This window comes from Felis catus, chromosome E1 (genome assembly GCF_018350175.1).
Source record: "Felis catus isolate Fca126 chromosome E1, F.catus_Fca126_mat1.0, whole genome shotgun sequence".
In the NCBI taxonomy this organism is placed as follows: Eukaryota; Metazoa; Chordata; class Mammalia; order Carnivora; family Felidae; genus Felis; species Felis catus.
The window spans coordinates 426,877-445,257 of record NC_058381.1 but is presented as its reverse complement, the minus strand read 5'-3'; the positions used below and the strand labels follow the sequence as shown (position 1 = coordinate 445,257).

Below are 18,381 nucleotides of genomic sequence, written 5' to 3'. Positions count from 1 at the left end.
TAGGCAGGTGCAGGCACAGTGTCTGGGAGACTCAGAAAGGAAAGGAGAGGGCATCCCGTCTTTGTTCGGGGCCTAGGGGTTGTTACTGAGGATTGTGGTCCGGTGCACGTGCCCTGTCAGGCATCCGGGAGCAGGTTGGAGCAAAGACCGGGCCCGGGTGTTACTCCCCAGAGCAGCGGCTGTGGTGTGGGGTACGCATAGATGGCTTCCTCTGGTCGTTCTCCCCCGGTCCTTCCTTCCGTGTGACCTGTTCTGAGAAGTCCCTGACTCCTTGTCCCCTACGAGGAGGACGTACACTGCATGCTGAGGCTTGTGGAGAGAGGGGGTGCAGGTCCTAGCGGGAACAGGAGCGGGAAGAGGAGCAGAAAGCGGGGTTTCACGGGTCTTCAGCGTCTCTGTCTCGTTCCTCGGCGTCCCATTTCTGAGAATGAACAGACTTCTCGACCCACTTGCTCTGCAGAGAAGCCCGTTTGTTGCTTTTAAAAAGTGACGGGACGTCGGGTAACACGCAGTTAGCTGTTGTGAGGTTCAGTGTCCTCGGCGTGCTCGCAGTGCTGGCGCAGGCCGCGTCTCTAGCTCAGAACGGTGCTTGTGCCCCGCGAACGCCCCTCGCGCACACCCCCTGCCCCCCGCCCCCCCGCCCTCATTCTGTTGTCTCTGTGGACCTGCCGTCTCTGCCCTCGGAGTCGCGTCCGGTACGTGACCCTGGGTGTCTTGGGGTATACGACGACTCTGTGTTTAACTTTCTGAGGGGTTCCGTGTCGTTTTTGACATGTTATTTCAATCCCCATGTCACCAAGTTGGGTTGATTGATTCTTTCTGCTAAAAGCCCTGTTTTCCGTCGTTATTCCCGCCGGCATCTCCCGGCACACTTTCCAGGGTTACTTTCGTGATTTGCTTTTTGTTTGGTTTCTTTGTCACCACTACAGCCTTATTCTGGGTCATCTTTCACACTTGGCACCATTCATTTTTGAAAATGTGAATCTTATGGTCACTTCGTTGTTTTAAAAACAAAACACGCACCTTCTAATGCCTGCCTTTGCCCTCTGGCTCTAGGGCCCACAAGACCCTTCGCTGCCGAGCCTCCGACCTTCTTCTGCTCCCCGTCTGCCCCCCTTTGCTGTAGCCGTCTACCCACCTCTGGGTGTGTACGGGCCCCCCTGTCTCAGCCTGCAGCCTGTGTCCCATTCGAGATGGGACACATGATGTCCCATCTTTTTCTGTATCTTCATGATGACCACGCGTCCTCCCTGCCCCGCTTAGTGACTGTGCCAGTCAGGCACACCTGCTGTGGTCTGCTGTGCCCGCTTACCTCCGTGGGAAGCAGGGGCTGGCGGTCGAGTGACAGGCGACGTAGTGCCGACTAAAAGTAGCATTACTGGGAACTTAGCAGAAGCCGGAAGAAGATAATTTGCTAAATTATTTAGGGAAGGCCTGGTGGAAGAAGGCAGCATTCGTAAAGGTGTGTGACAGAGCCTGTCAAATACCCATGGGTCTGGGTCCTGGAGGCCCACACTAGGGGCAGAAGCCAGGCCAGAGGTGAGACAGCGGGCCTCTTCGCCGTTGCTTCAGCCTTACTCACCTGAGACAGACAGTGGACATAACCGCTCCTGTAGAAGAAAAGCGCGGAGAGAGCGTGCAGAAGAGTTTTAGAAATTGTGATGCATTGACCGGAGTGAGAAGCAGTGATGTACTTCATGGGACCCGAAAGCAAAGTCTCAAGGGTAATTTTGACCACATGTGCTGACTTCAGAGCTTACCCACCTCCATTTATAAAACATGGAAAATGCAGCAAGAGTACGGTTTCTGGATAAACTATAGAATCTTCCACAAGACTTGAAAACAGTGTTGAAGAAAATGGTCTGAGAAATACAGTGTTTGTCCAGGAAAAGACCGTGACTGCCCTTACCTCAGACTGTGCCCCCCCCCCCTCCCCCGGCGGTCACTGACCCAGCATGTCTGCAGCAGTGTGGACGCTCAGTGAGTGCTCACACACACAAACAAAATGCAGTTCCTGCCTCAGGCCTCTCCATTTTCAGTATCTTTCTTAAAAAAAAAAAAAAAAGCCTTAGGGGCGCCTGGGTGGCTCAGTTGGTTGAGCGTCCCACTTCAGCTCAGGTCACGATCTCACGGTTCGTGAGTTCGAGCCCCACGTCAGGCTCTGGGCTGATGGCTCAGAGCCTGGAGCCTGCTTCCGATTCTGTGTCTCCCTCTCTCTCTGCCCCTCCCCCGTTCATGCTCTGTCTCTCTCTGTCTCAAAAATAAATAAACATTAAAAAAAAAATTAAAAAAAAAAAGCTTTAAAATAGCTGTTTAAAAGTAAACGTACAGGGGCTCCTGGTGGCTCAGTCTGTTGAGCGTCCAACTTTGGCTCAGGGCATGATCTCACAGCTTGTGGGTTCGAGCCCCACGTCGGGCTCTGTGCTGACAGCTCGGAGCCTGGAGCCCGCTTTGGGCTCTGTGTCTCCCTCTCTCTGCCCCTCCCCTGCTCGCACTCTGCCTCTCTTGTCTCTCTCAAAAATAAATAAACGTTAAAAAAAAATTTTTTTTTAAAGTAAGCATACATTTCTTTGGTTTGAGATATAGTACGATTTAAAACTTTAGATAAGTCTACTTGGCCTTTTAGGCAAAAATTTAGGCTTATGAAAAAATCTTTCAAATTTTGAGTAAATAATTGTTTTTAGAGAGGGCGAGAGTGACTGAGCTCGTGTGTGCGGGGAAGGTGCAGAGGGAGCGAGAATCTTAAGGAGGCCCCCTGCTCAGCGTAGAGTTCAGCACAAAACTCAGTCCTACGACCCTGGGATCATGACCTAAGCCGAAATCAGGAGTCAGACGCCCAACTGACTAAGCCCACCCAGGCACGCTACCCCCCTCTCCCCCCCTTTTAAAGTAGGCTTCATGCCCAGCATGGAGCCCTGTGCAGGGCTTGAACTCATGACCCTGAGATCAAGAGTTGGGCACTGAATCTATTGGGCTACCCAGGTGCCTCCATTCATATTTAAATATAAATAAAATGTGACTTTTGGCTCTGTGTTTCGCTGGCGCGTTGGGGTGTTAGATCCTAGCTGTTGAAATAACACCACCTCCTTAATTCCTTCACAATTTGAGGTCTTGGTTACTGACACACTGTTCAGTCTCGTGTATAGCATTCTGGTTGTATTACGCTTTCTTTTACCATCAGGCTGAACTCCTGAGTCTGATGGCAGAACACCTGTTCAGGCCCCCAGCACATCCCTTCCCACCTGTTCTCTCACGAGGGCTTGGCTGCCACTTCTCAGAGCCAGTCCGTGCTCCCCGTCTGAGCTCTCCGTTGGTGATTTCTATATACAGTGTATATGGATATTTACTGCCAGGATTGTGTTGACTGGTTCATAGGCATGTAGGTGTATCAGTGTGTGTCAAATTTTACAATTTATGAATGTGCATTCCTACCGAATGTCAGTTATACCTCGTTAAAGCTGTTGAAAATTTGTACATAATATATACCATCAGTAGGTCATTATGAAGCCCAGTGTCTCCAGGAACCATCAGACTGTGGATTCCTCCTCACTTGGCCCACTGAGCTCCCTTCTTGGCCTGCGTCCTCTGGCCTCCCTAGTCCTTCGCTTCTGTCATCCTCTCTCCAGGCCAGAGCACTCTTTCTGGAAGAGAAGAATCTCACGATGCCACTGCCATTTCTGTAGGGCCCCAGCTCTTGTGAGACCACTCCTGTGTGCCAGAAGTTCTGGCTGGCCAAAGGGGTGACACAAACCAGACACGTGGGGTCTTTGCTCTCTGCGTGCTGAGTCTGCTGGGCCACAGGAATGGTGTACATGCGGGTTGGCTAAGCTCAGGGATTCCAGTGAACCGGGTGAGGTCCTCTGTTGGTGCTTCTAATAGGGCACCCTAAAGACCACAGTGGAAGCCTGATTCGACTTCCCTCTGAGCCGGGATCCGGGAGGGTGGGCCTGGATGCCTGTGTCTTTACAAGTTCTGTCTACCACTGTAGGGTTACCTAGAGGGTGAGAACCTAGCTGGAGTCCAGGGCGGGAATAAGAGGTTTGGAAGGGGGTCATGTTTGCTTCCCTGTGGGCCTCCTTGTGCTACAGAAATGGAAACGTTTTGGCCGTCAGGTAGCATTTTGCTGATGGATCCACGTATATCCGTCGGATAGCGTAGAATTTATAACATGGTATTAACGTTCTGTAATTTATCTGTTGGGTGAAAATTGTGTGCTTAAAAGTTTTGATCAGTTTTTTTTCTTCCCCCACAGAACTCAACAAAAATCCAGTGGAAGGCTTTTCAGCAGGTTTAATAGATGACAATGACCTTTACCGATGGGAAGTCCTTATCATTGGTCCCCCTGACACACTTTAGTAAGTACCATGGAACTGACACTAAAATAGCTCTCTTAATTGAAGTATAAACTGTTTTGGCAAACTGAAGTGAAATTGTTTAGATCAGATGGAGTGGCTGTGGTTAGGTGAACTTGTTTGTATCAAGTGAGCATGTATAGGACTTACGTGTTCTGCCTGAAACTCCAGTGTCTAAAGCCTGCTGCTTTCTTAAATAGATAATAGTTTCTGAAATGTAGATGTTTTTAATACCTGGAATAAATTTATTACAGAAAAGCTATTTTTAAGGTAAAGCCTCTTATAGATCATACATTTTTTACTTGTTTCTCAGATATGGGGTTAATATTGGCAGGATAGGAGAAAGAAGAGAATTCTTGACTGAAATGTTTCTGCCTCTTCCTTCTGTGCCTCACCCCCAAAGGGAACCCCGTAATTTCAGAGATCAGGCTTTCCCACCCTCAGCACTTTGTCCGTTTGATTCCAGCGTCGTGTTAACCTGGGAGATTTCCTTTCAGGACGCAGGTCACACATCAGCGTCTTCACGTGGGAGAGAACTTTCAAAGTCATCGGTTTAGTGACTCTTCAGTTGGGTCCCCCCAGAAAACTGACCACAGCCAAGATGTGTTGACCCTGAAATGAACCAGTGTTTACCTTTTCCCACTTTATAAAAGCGATTGTTACAGCTAATCACTTTTAGTTACTCCTTATTAACAAATGTCAGTTAGAAAACAGAATGTAGTGGTATGAAAAAAAATAACGGAAAAGGAGATGAGATCTCTTAAATATTTTATGGCCTACATTTTATTTTAAGATGTTTTCTTAATGTTTATTTTTGAGAGAGAGACAGAGTGTGAGTGGGGGAGGGTCAGAGAGAGAGGGAGACACAGAATCCGAAGAGGCTCCAGGCCCCGAACTGTCAGCACAGAGCCCGACGCGGGGCTCGAACCCTCGAACTGTGAGATCATGACCCGAGCCGAAGTCGGACGCTGAACCGACTGAGCCACCCAGACGCGCCTTCTGTCCTACATTTTAGATTCAAAGACCACAGTCTTACTTTCTGCTCTGAATGTTTGCAGACTAACTTAAAGCTACTAATATTTAATGTTTGGTTTTTTTTTAACAGCAGGTAAAAGTTTATTAGAGTTATAAGATCAGAAAGGAAGAATAGTACGAAAGCTCTCTTTACAGAGAGGGGACATTTGAAAGTGAATGCCCATGACAAGGGTCCTTGTTTTGTAAGGTTCTGGTTGTCCCATCCCTTCCCCCTGGCTCCTCCTTGGCTTAATAGCACTAGGTGCTGGGTCATTTCCATCAGGTGAGGTGTGGTCTGTGTTCACACTTAGGTCTTTTGTGAAATTCCTGAGTCCAACCTGAGGGGGAGTAGGCGGGGTCTGTTACATTCTTAGGAACCTTACCCCTGGGGTGGGGAGGGTTTGCTGTTGTCACGCACTCCCAGCCGTTATTCCAAAATCTGTCTTTCCCCACCCTTTCCCTCTGGTCCTACCCTTTCCCTCTCTGCCTCTCTTATCTCATCTTTTTCTACCATAGTCTTCCCACTGAACGCATGACTTCTAACTGCATTAGGAATGGGGCAACGACCGATCTTAACTCCCTCCTGCTGAAAGGAGGCATTGAGGGGCAGGTTCCGAGGTCGATCCAGAGGTCCGAGATAACGGGAGGGTGTTTGGAACATCTGGGCTAGCAGAATTTTCTTGGAGGTCTTATTTTTCTGGCATATCATCGGCTTCTACAAATGACATACATAGACTGTTAGACTAACGAGCATTAATATTCCGAACGCAATGCCTCCTAGGGAGGAGACCACACCGTGGGAAGGAAAGATGCATTGTAGCCATCCCAAAAGTCCCTGACATGTCTGGTCATTTTTTAAAAATTGTAACCACAAGTTTTCCTCTCTCTTCCATATTTATTTGGATCTTGTGATATTGTTGGTTAGAATAATTAAGCAAGTTAACTAGTTTTTGGTTCTCGATCCTCGAATCTTCCTTTGGCCATCCAGTTTCCACAGGAACAAACTCCACGAGGAGTATTTAACTTTACCTCTCCAATATCCAGGTTACTCTAAGTTCAGACAATTATTTATCCGTCCTGGAGCTAGTAGCACCGTCGTCCCTAATTCAGTCATAATGTCCCTTTCTAGCAAGGGAGCGGGGCTCTCTGACTTTATCCAAAAAGAGGGCGGAAAAAAAAGAGTCTCCCCATATGCACCCCAGGGGCTGAGAGAAAAATTTAGTCATAAGTTTTCTGGAGAGGCCTCTAAGAGTTCCGCGGCATTTGGATGGTTGGCCGGGGAAAGGACGGAAAAGGCAGTTGAGTGTCAAGAAGGAACTCAAGCGGTTTTCCTTCCGTTTTCCAGAGTTACCCGAGGCTCTGGGTTTCAGTGGACAGTTGGTTCAGGGGGGCCACTGTGATGAGCCCCAGGACCGATCCGTTCCCTTCAGGGACACTGGGTATCTGAGCCCTTGCAGACTGAGGTCCCCGAGGGCATCCGGATCTCCAGTGACCGTCTCCACACAAGGGGCCTGGCTCATGGGGTTTCGACTTCGGTTGTCCCCTCTGAGAACACTTGTGTTTCCAGTGCCCTGAATGGCCTCGGATATGGCACTTGGTGCCAGGACCTTGGAAAGTCTGGTTCGACATAGTATGTAAGGCCGAGACTAAGGCCTTAGATTTTTTTCTTAAGCCTCCTTTCCTGTTCCTTACTTTTCTCTTGATCTTGGTTGTCATATACCCAATTGGCAGCTTGTAAAAGCTCCTCCAGGGTCCCTTCCCAGCCAACAGCCAACTTTTGTAGTTTTCTCCACATATCTGGGGTCTATTGAATGATGAATTTGTCCTTCAGAATCATCTCTGCCTCAGGGGTCTTAGGGGAGATAGCCTTATATTTAATGAGAGCCTCCCTTAACTTTTCCAGGAAGGCCACCAGGGTTTCATCCTGTGTCTGTATAATAGTGGCTCATTTAGTATAATTTAAAGGCTTAACCTTAGTTCTTTTTAATCCTTCCAAAGTACAGGCTTGGAAATGGCAGTACCACCATTCCCAGTGCGATTATCATAGTTCCAAGTAGGATCTTGGGGTGGGACTGCCTGAGCTTCAGTAGGGAATTCTGGAAAGCCTTTATATACTTATCCAGATCATCAGAAAATGTACCTAGATATCCTTTCGTCCCTCTTAAATCTTACAGTGAAAAAGGCACTTGTAATCTTGTCATGGTGGTGCCTCCCCGGGTTTCTCCTTCCGGTGCTCCAGCTTCTTGTAGGGGAAACACGCCTGTCACGCTACGGGGAGGGCCTGGGTAAGGTGGGCAGCAGGGAGCAGAAGTGCGCGTTTGAGGTCTGGGTATATGGATGGAGGACCCGAGGCGGAGGCTGAGGTGAAAGCCTTCGCTTCCTCCCTCTCTAGGTCTGCTTTGGGTACAGGCAAAGGGCCCTTAGCTGTTTACCCTCCTGATGACTGGACTTCAGAAAGGGTTGGCCTGACACCTACCTCGATTGTCTCTTAAGGCCCCCAAAACACTGAACATAGGGACTTCTCCCCATTTCCCCTCACATTTGCAGATCAAGTCCAATCGTAGGATGGCATTATAATCGGTATTTCCCTCTGGCGGCCAGGTTTCCTCCTCCAATTTGCCTTGGGGCCAAGCCTCGGTGCAAAAAGAAAATGAGTTGCTTCTTCTTCAGGGTTTGTGGATCTAAGTCATCCCAGTTTTTTTTTGTTTTTTTTTTTTGTTTTTTTTTTAATTTTTTTAACGTTTATTTATTTTGGGGACAGAGAGAGACAGAGCATGAACGGGGGAAGGTCAGAGAGAGAGGGAGACACAGAATCGGAAACAGGCTCCAGGCTCTGAGCGGTCAGCACAGAGCCCGACGCGGGGCTCGAACTCACGGACCGCAAGATCGTGACCTGGCTGAAGTCGGACGCTTAACCGACTGCGCCACCCAGGCGCCCCATCCCAGTTTTTCAGAACGCGTCCCAAAGGGGTATTGGCCTTGGTTAGGGAATTGCCCATCTATAGGAAAAAGAGAAAAAGGCATCCCTTATAGCTGGCCAGGAGAAACCTCACCTTCTAACCCCGCGTTTTGGCTGGCTACGGGACCGGCAGCCAGAAGCCCAGTCAGTCTCTCGAGCTGCTGGGAGTAGTTGCTCTTACCCAGGCTTGACCCTACTTCCGAGAGCTGACCTGGTCTTCCCTGATTTCTCCCACCCCTGTTTCCTGCCCGCAGGACCTTGGGAGTACGGACTGTGACCACGCAAGACTCTCCTGGTTTTGGAAACGTGCACTAATTTTATTTTGACCCAACAGTAATTTACATATTGACCATCGGCCATTGTGGGGGGCTAGAAGGGCTAAAGATGAGGTCTGTTCCCCTGCCTTTTTCGGCAGTGCGGAAATAAATATGTTCCAGCCATGTGGGTATCCATTTTTGGCATACACTGGGCTAAGTTTAGCAAAATGGCCCATGTATCCCAGTAAAAGCCCTTTGTATATCATGGTCATCCCTCGTGTGGCACAGGCGTCCATTCCTGTGCTAAGTGGGCACAACAAACATGGAGCATTTGGAGGCTGGCACCAAGGGTATCGAGGGTATCGCCGTTGTTTTCCAGTCTTTGGATCAAGGGAGGGTCAGTTTTAATCTTAACCTCGTGTACTTTTAAAATCCGTTCATTTTAACCTTAGTCCTTCTTGACCACACATAAAATTCCTTTCCAGAGATTTCCCTTCACAAACCTTCTACAACTTTCCTTTGCACTCACATTTTGTCCCAAGCCATTTCTCTCCAAATAACCAGACAAAATTACTTTATTTTGCCTTCCAATAAAAATGTATTTCCTTTCCTTATCTTTCTTACACTTCTCCTACTTTTCTACGTACTGAGTTGCTTTCCTTATTCCCATCAGCCTTAACTACATTTAGCAGAATTTTAACTCTTAGAAACCATAGTTTCCAGTGAAAACTTGGTAACCAATTGTGAACTGTCACACAAGAATTCTTTGGATGGCAAATTCGTGAGCCGCTTAAGCACAAAGCACGTCTACCAACAGACCCAAATAGCCTTAGTTTTTCTGCGATGAGAAGTCAGAAGCTCAAGCCTATGTTAAGTAATCAATGCTTTTGCACTCCATTCTGTTTGGAAAAGGCCTGGACGTCCCAACGAATTGAATCCCATTTATCATGCAAGCAAAACTTTATAAAGTTTCAGGGTACCAAAGACTGGAAGGCATCTTAACAATTACCCATGAAAACTTTGAGGCAGAATTTACCATCATTTTACTCATCTTTTTGCTAACAAAGTGGAATGGAGATAACATGAACCTATTTGACCTCCAGGAAACCTAGATAGAATAAAAAGTTTTATATTTAATACTGATAAACAGGTCTGTCTCAAACCAACAAACTTAAAATAGCCTTAAACATTGAAACTCGAATGAGTTTCACCTGCATTCACCTAAGAGTCAATCAATTTGTTCTCCGTTGTCAGTTTTTATCTGGGGCACCAGTGGGGAGATCTGAAGTGGGCAGTCCAAGTGGGTGCTCTTTGCTCCTTGACAGGAGGGTGAGAGGAGGAGCTGGTGGCGCCTGGGACATTGAGGATGGTATAGGAGACAGTTGGTAGGCTGCGCCCAAGGAGGTGCAGAAACAGGGGGAGGGAGGGGAGGGCTGAAGAGGTGAGATTCGGCCGGGAAGCCTGGAGGCAGATAAAAGCCCAGAGGACACACAACGAGAGGACACCTGGTCCGAAAGCCTGTCAGCTTGGACAGATGAGCAGATGCACATTTTTTTCCCACCACTGTGGGAATGGGGAGTCCATGTCGGGCCGGAGAGGACAGGGACGTTCCCTGAAACAAGAGGAGTTTGGGCAGCTGCTAGGGAATATTCCTTCAGGTCCCTGTCCTGAGTAGACTAAGCAGAGTCGGTTGGTTCTTATTCGCATCCGCATCTTGTGGGAGCCTGCCAGATGTCTTCTCTCCCATCACCACCGTGGGCATCAGGGGCAGGAGGAGGGTGGTGAGCCCAGAAGGCGTTGAAGCAAGTCCTGCTCTCCGCTCCACAAGAGATGTTTGAAAGTGAAAGGTAAAAAATGAGACCTGGGCAGTGAGCCGTGGCCGGAGTGTCGGAAGTGGAAGCAAGTAGAGGGCCACCTTCCACTGCAGTTGGGAAACCTGTGAGGGAGGACCCTTTGCAAGTCTCCCGGATCACTCCTAGGAGGATATGCGAGGGATCAGTCCTGGGCTTTTCCACTCATTTCCCAAAGGAAGAGACTGGCCATAGAGAATTCTGCCAGGTACCCAAGCGGGGCGGAGAGGGATCCGGTTTCGCCGACGGCCTTCAGGCACCCACCAGACAAAATAGCCTGGGTCAGGACCCATCGTTTGCTGTTTGGTCTCCCTTGAGTCCCATGCATCCAGAGGGTTTTCTCAAAAGGAAACTGGGGCTCCACCACACCAGTGTTCCCGACTACGTTGGGGGATCAGCTGGGGGGGAGACCCAAGGAGCTTGTCAGCTGAGACTTGAGAATGGCAGTCACTCTATTCGCCTTCAACTGGCGGACGGGTGCCTGTTGTTTGGTTCAAGAACTTTATTTAGGTTGGAAAGAAAGGGGGTGCCAACCGCCCTTTACTTACAGTTAGAAGACGTCGATATCCTGGACGAGCCCCCAAAGAAATGTTGCAGGATTTCTTATCAGAGTACCCGGGGTTCGTTGTCTTGCTGCAAAGAATGAAGGGGTGGACACAGAATGAGGGGCGGGCAAAGGTTCATGAGGGTGTAGGATCAGAAAGGGAGAATAGTCGGAAAGCTCTCTTGACAGAGAGGAGACATTCGAAAGTGAGTATTTAATGCTTTATTAGATGGATTGTGACTCTCTGATGTCAGTGGCTAGTACAGGTTCCATACTGTTTTTAGAAGTGGGGGTATTGGGACAAAATACTGTGACCTTTTGTATCTCAGAGCCATACAGCTGAGGAAGAGAGCCATGGGTCCGTGTCCGAGTTTCTTGGGGACTGTGCTTCCTTATTCAGCTGTGGTCCTCCATGGCGCTAAGCAGGCGGGTATTTCATTTTAGGTGTTCAAAGATGGGGACTCCTCCGCCCCCTAAAACACCTGGTGGAGAAGAAAATTAGGGCTAACTGTTACCAGAGCTGGTACAGTACATACAGGGTAAGCTGTAGGCTGTAGTGTGGACTTGGGGCTTTCCGTTGTCTGGAAAAGTGATTGTTTTGTCACGATTGTTTCCAGTCAGACATTTTACTGATGTATTTGTCAGGGCCATGTTGGTATTGGTGATCACTGCACACTGTAGGAACTCAGTTTGGTCACTCCATAGGGAAAGTTCGGGTCGGTAATAGTAACCCTTGAAAAACATCTTTGAGGTGTCCCCCATTACATCCTTAATATTATTTGCAAGCAAATAAAACCATACATACAAGCCCGATGAAGTGCAGATTTTCAAACTAAATACGTTGCATGAAGGTTTACTGGGGAGACACAGTGACATTCCAATGACAGAATCTTGTACTCTGGTGATAGAGTATTTCTTCCAAATTGCTGTCTGTGTACAGGAGTAATTAGCACCCAGGCCCCAGCTTCATCTCTGAGGATCCCACAGAGCTCTGGCCTTTTCTCTGAAGGCTCTTGGCGGGTCCATATATACATTGTATGCCTTCAGCTTTGCTAAGGGGAACCATTTGTTAATAGTCCCCGCACTAATTAATTGTCCCTTTTTTTCCATCAATTAAAAACTCGTTTCTGGCCTTCAGTACACATTTAAACAGTGGTGGCCGCTCCTCTGGAGTGTGGGCTTCTAGATGAGACAGTTGGGCTGTAGTCTAACTTCAGTGCCACGTGCACCTTTTTTTGTTTGTTTGTTTTAAGTTTATTTATTTATTTTGAGAGAGACAGAGAATCCCAACGAGGCTGTGCGTTGTCAGTGTGGAGCCTGACAGAGGGCTCAGTCTCATGAACCATGAGATCATGACCTGAGCTGAACTCAGGAGTCAGGCACTCAACCAACTGAACCACCAGGGGCCCCCAGAATATTACCCAAAGGACAAAGAGGGGTAGTTTTTCTTTCTTTCTTTCTTTCTTTCTTTCTCTTTCTTTCTTTCTTTCTTTCTTTCTTTCTTTCTTTCTTTCTTTCTTTCTTTCTTTCTCTCTCTCTCTCTCTCTCTCTCTCTCTGTCTCTCTCTCTCTTTCTTTCCTTTTCTTTTCTTTTCTTTCTCTTAAAAAAGATTTTTTTTAACGATGATTTATTTTTGAGAGAGACAGAGCACGAGCAGGGGAGGGGCAGAGAGAGAGGGAGACACAGAATCCCGGGCAGGCTCCAGGCTCCGAGCTGTCAGCACAGAGCCAGACGCGAACTGAACTCACGAATCATGAGATCATGACCTCACTCAGCTCAACCGACTGAGCCCTCCAGGCGCCCCTGAGGGTAGTTTCTTCTTAGTTTCAGGTATTTTATATGCAGTGTAGACACTTTTTTTCCCTGGAAGCTCTCCTGCAGACTGGCTCTTGTGTCATTGGTCAGAATTAAGCCGCTTGCTCATTTCTTCCCAGGAGCTGGTAAGATGGGGGAGATTTTGCCGCAGTGGGTTTAGAGGAGTTACTCTGGGCTGGAAGGGATTTCGAAGTGTTAGCAGATAGGGTAAGAATTAACTGGATGGAGAGGCTCCTGGGTGGCTCAGTCGATTGAGCATCAGACTTTGGCCTAGTTCGTGGGTTCGAGCCCCGTGTTGGGCTCTGTGCCGACAGCTCGGAGCCTGGAGCCTGCTTTGGACTCTGTGTCTCCCTCTCTGTCTGCCCCTCCCCTGCTCACGCTCTGTCTCTCTCTCAAACATAAATAAACATTTAAAAAAATTAAGAATTAACTGGGCGGGTATTCTGGCAAAGGCAGTGAGAGGTGGGGTAAATGGAAGGGGAGCCACAGATGAATAATTTCGTAGGAGGAACAGAATGTAATTGGGCCTAGAAAACCAGGAGTGGGACCTGGAGTGTGGCAACAGTAGTCAAACTGAGCGTATGGGACCTCAAGAAGAGGGTGGATAGACGGGGTTGAGTGCTAGGTGAAGTTTATAAACACTGCTAAAGAGTTTGGGTTTGTCTTCTGTCCTGACGACAAAGCCTAACCATTGAAGGATTTTATACCAGGAGTTACCAGTCAGGAATTTGATGCACATCCTAAAGTATAAGCCCTGAGTATCATGACTTTGGGATTGCAATTTTATTTTCCTCCACTTTACTTGTGTTTTATTTGTGCAGCAGAAATTTGTTTTTCACAGTGTTACTCTAAAAGCTTTGTAGGTGGAAGAGCTGGGCTGGGAGTTGGGGTTGAGCCGGGTGGCAGTAGGGAGACGCACGGCCTTTGCCCAGGCGGTAGAGTGAGGAGGGCTGAGCAATTAGCCAGGACGGGGTAAGGAGAGGGAAGTGTGTTCAGAAGTCAGCATCCTAAAATGGTACCAGGTACCGAGAATCGAGTATTTCATGTTGTGTGCTGGCTTAGCAGGAAGGAACTTAGAGGTGTCCAGCAGCTGAAGAGGGTAGACGCATCTCGGGGTTGCCGGAGTGGGCAACTCTCGTGTGGGGGTGCCCAGACCTCCAGTGTACATCACTGCCCATGGGGAGGGACTGAGGCTGACAGTGGGGATGTAGGGCTGGAAGTAAGTTAATGTGGGCTTAGATGGTGCCTAAACCTACCTGATGAATTCACCACTGGATACATCATTTATGTAATGATGGGAAGAATTCACGACGTCTGACATTTTTTTAGACGCTCTCGTGTTATTTTGTGCGGCATCATTAGCCTTCCCTTAGTCACTAGAGGGCGCTGCACCCTTCAGAGTAACGAGGGCACTCAAGATTCTGTAAGACTGAGAGTTGCCACGAGGATTAATTTAGCCGCTATATTTATCGCTCTGTTACTGCTCTGTCCATTAATGAGTCTTCCTAGTGGTGTTAAGGACAGATTGTCTCGGTGTCTTTCTGTGAAGGACACCGAGCTGGCGTGCTGTACCTGCTCTTTTCAGCCTGCCGGTTATCAGGCGTGTGGACGGCCAGCCATGTCCACGGAATGAGAGATTTCAGGGAAAGGTGGTGGCAGATTTGTGAAGGACGTTGGGAGACTCGGGTATCACCATATAACTTTAAATTGCATACGTTTGTGTTAGTGAGTGGCGAGTGTAACCTTTGACCTCTTACTCTGTCTTTCATCAGCCACGGCTAGTCTGTTCAAAGAGCATGCTTTATTTTATTCCTCCCCACTGGCAATGGGGTGGAAACTTTGTAGGCTATTAAGATCACGTATGTTTTGTCATCGTGGATGTAGGACCCGATGGACTCTGGTTAGTACCATTTTACAGTGAAGCATGAGCCATGTGTCCTGTGATGAGCGAACCTTGTGCTGCATGATCAGTGCAAGGCCACATCACTGACTGTTCAGTGCTCAAGAACAGGGGCTCGGGGGCCTTTGTTTACCTCCCCACCTCGGCCTCTTTCATTGGCCATGCAACTTTGAACAATGATGCAGACTTTGTCTTAGCAGTTTCATTTTTAGGGTAAAAACCCGATGCCCAGGAAGCGTTTGGAACGTTCAGTGTTCTATTGCTTGTAATAGCAAAACAATTGGAAGCAGTCAAATACCTTATGAGTGTGATAAATTGTTGAATGTGGCAGATAAGATGAACAAGAAACCGGTAACAACAGGAGTGTTGTTTTTTTAATCTTTATTGATTTTTGAGAGAGAGAGAGAGAGAGCAAGTGAGCAGGGGAGGAACGGAGAGAGAGGGAGACAAAGAATCCGAAGCAGGCTCCAGGCTCTGAGCTGTCAGCCCAGAGCCTGACACGGGGCTCGAACCTGCGAACCGTGGGATCGTGACCTGAGCCGAAGTCAGACTCCTAACCGACTGAGCCACCCTGACGCCCCAGGAGTGTTTTTATAAGAACAGTGTTGAGCAAAATTTAAGACAACAGCATAAGCGTGTCATTTATATAAAGTCAATATGGCAGAATGAAAGGATCTGACAAAATAGAATGATGGGATGCGGTCCTGGTAAGATTTTTATAACGTAGTACAAAACAGTAAGTGGGGCTAATGGAAGAAACTTCATCTAGGCTGAGAAAAGGTGCTCAGCCTTTTCAAATGGGAGGTTTGCACCCCCAAGCTGGGGCCACACGAGTCGGGTTTTAAAAAAACGGTAGGATTCTATAGGTGAAAGATGTTAAGGAGTCCAGCTCTAGGAGGAAACCTAAACCGTGTTAAGGCGTAACATGGGGTTATTGGTTCAGAATGGGGAGTGATCTGTAGACAGTGAAAATTGTGTGCTTTGAACCTTTGGGGATAATTCTGTCAATAAAACCTGACATTTTAAGGATGAAAATAATTTAAGACAGTTTTTCGTGATTGGGATTCCCGTGAGCTGACATAAAGTGGATCCAGTCAGTCAGACTTGAGGGACACAGGGAAGCTACCTTAACATTGAGGAGCAGCCTTGTCGGTGGAACAAAGTGCAGGGCTTTGGGGCAGCTCTTCTGATGTCCTTTTACATAGATTCTTGGCTGTTTTCTGTGTTTGCAGCTTTCAAACTGCCCCCCCCCCCCGCCACAACCCATAACTGGAAATATTTTACATCGTGACCTGATGTATACTCCTGTGCATACGTTTTAGTGAGTAGCAACATGCATGTAGGTGACTTAAGTGAAACAGACTGTGATAAGCGCCTGTGTTTTCTGTTCGATTTTGATTTGTCATAAAAGAGAACTGGTTAGCAACTCCACTCGGTTGATTTTGCAGCCCCAGTTTGAAAAGGAGTGCATCCAGCTGCCAGGTGCCACGGCCGGTTCTGGCGCTGGCGCTGGCGCTGGCGCTGGCAAGTGGGGTAGCACGGGCGAGGAGGTGGCTGCTGCGCCCGTCAGGGTGGTAGGTCCATCCCAGCAGCCGTGCCAGCCTGCTGTTTGCCCAGGTCTGCAGTTTTCCCCCTTCGAGGAGTCCTTCTGGGAGTTTCGCAGATGGAGGTCATGCAGCAGACATAAAAGTTGTCCTTTTTCTTCCTTCGTACCCTGGGTGTCTGTACTACGTTCAGTCCGGTTTTCTTCCAGTGCCAGGGAAGCGATGTTCTTTTTCTTGATTAAGCCCCCTTTCCCTTATTTTCTTCTTTCTTCCGGTCACTCAGTTACTGTTTCTCTAGTGTCCCCGGTCTTTCTGCCAGCACCTTCCCGTCTCCTTGCAGACAAATTAGTTTCGTTCCCTCCTTTTAAAGCCTTTCATTTGTGCTGTTTCCCCATCTAGTTACCCCGTTCTTTAACTGTTGGGCTTTTCAAGTCGTCCTGCTCGTCACGCTTGTACCTCACCACCCCTCTCGCGTTCACCCTTCGCGGCCTCCTGTTGGCTTTTACTACAGTTGTGTTACCACGGTTGCTCTCTCTGCTGGGAGCCCATTGGCCTTCCCTGGGTCTTTAGTATTTGGTGTTAATGATCTGCCTCTCTGTTGTTAAGCCCTTCCCCAAATCTTTTATGATCAGAAAAGGCAATACAGATTGATACTTGCTTGTGGTTAAAAATTGTCTGTATTGACGTGTACAAAGCAGTGAGTAAAAGATCCTGTGTTCCAGAGTTGACCACTGCTATGTATTGGTGTCGTGTTCTCATACAGTTTTCTATTTGTACATAAACATGTCCCCATGTTTTTCTTCTTAAGACAAATGGGCTTATAGGAGATACTTGGTTTTTTAAAAAATTTAGTTTTCGATTGCTCATGTTCCAGTAGTTAGGGCGGATATTTTGCTTGATATTTTTTCTGCCACCAAATGCTAAGTGCTGGGAAGAAAACAATGATCTCTGACGTCTTCCTCCCTGTTTTATTACTTTACGTAGAACGGGGCCTCACGCAAATAGGTGATCAGTGTGTATTTGTTCAGTCCCGTGTACGGAGCTGACGATTCCATTTCTCACTGATCTCAGACAAGCACAGTCACGTGACCCTGCCCTGCTGGAGTGTGCACTGCGCAGTAAGAGAGCTGTTGGAGTGAGTGCGACGAGGCCAGTGTGCCAGAGGGACACGGGTGGTTGAGGTCTGATAGTCAAAGCGAGGCCTCTGTCCGGAGGGAACGTGGAAGCCGAGCTCTAAGTGATGACAAGGGGAGAAGGTGTTTCAAACAGAGGGAGTGGCCGCTACCGACGCCACGGGGAGGAACTTAGTCATGTGCCCCATCAGGCTGACTTGATCTCCTTGGTTTTTGTTGTGAACATACGGCTCGTTGTCCTGCTTTGATGCTTCTTCAGAAACAGTTTTTAAGTAAATGGCGTTGACCTAGGACCGTACTAATTCCGCAGTCACTGGCCACGTGTGCTACTCAAATTGAATAAAATTGAATAAGATTAAAAATTCAGTTCCTCAGTTGAACTGGCCGTATGTCAGGTGTTGTGGACAGTGTGACCGTGGACCGAGCCAGTGTGCAGAAAGCTGTCCTGCGCAGCGCTGTTTTGGAAAAGCCACAGAATACAGACTCCTTGGGAGACTTTATACCCTGTTCCAGCTGTTCGTGTCTGATGTGTGAAGGGCGAAGAAATACTCGTGAAACGACAAGATGAATAAAGGAGTGGAAGGTCCGCGCGTCTTTCCACACAGGGAACAGCCCAGTTAATGTGTGTGAGCTCTGAGAGGGGAGGGGGCTGGTGGGGCTTGAAGAACGGCGGGAGGGCTGGCTGCCGCGGACGAGAGTGATCGCTGGAGACCCCCCAGGCAGAGCGAACCCTTCTGGACGTGGACTTACGTGCAGCGGGCGGTGGTGGTAGGGTTGTTAGCACCGCAATAACGGGACCTGATCGGGATGCCTGCTGTGCACCAACTGTTTCTTTCATTTTCCTCGCCTTCTGAGAGTTCAGTAGGAGGGTGGGCGTGATGGTCTATTGAACTGAGTATTGGAGTAGGTAAATTATCTGCTTGAGACCCAGGTTACGCACTCACTTCATTTACAGTGTTAGCACTGGCACCCTTGTTTTATGTTTGTTGTAATAATTGTCTACCGATAAGCGG

The 18,381-nt window shown here is 48.2% G+C and overlaps 1 protein-coding gene across 3 annotated transcripts in view; it reads left to right on the top strand.

Annotated features, from left to right (window-relative positions):
• The window catches only part of UBE2G1 (ubiquitin conjugating enzyme E2 G1), a 105,417-nt gene that overhangs the window by 65,244 nt on the left and 21,792 nt on the right, over positions 1 to 18,381 (top strand). For all 3 annotated transcript variants that reach the window (XM_045044972.1, XM_023243636.2, XM_045044973.1), the window contains one exon: positions 4,253 to 4,355. In XM_045044972.1, coding sequence (XP_044900907.1) covers positions 4,253 to 4,355 — 103 coding nt within the window. Of the gene's footprint in view, positions 1 to 4,252; positions 4,356 to 18,381 lie in introns of those variants that run through there.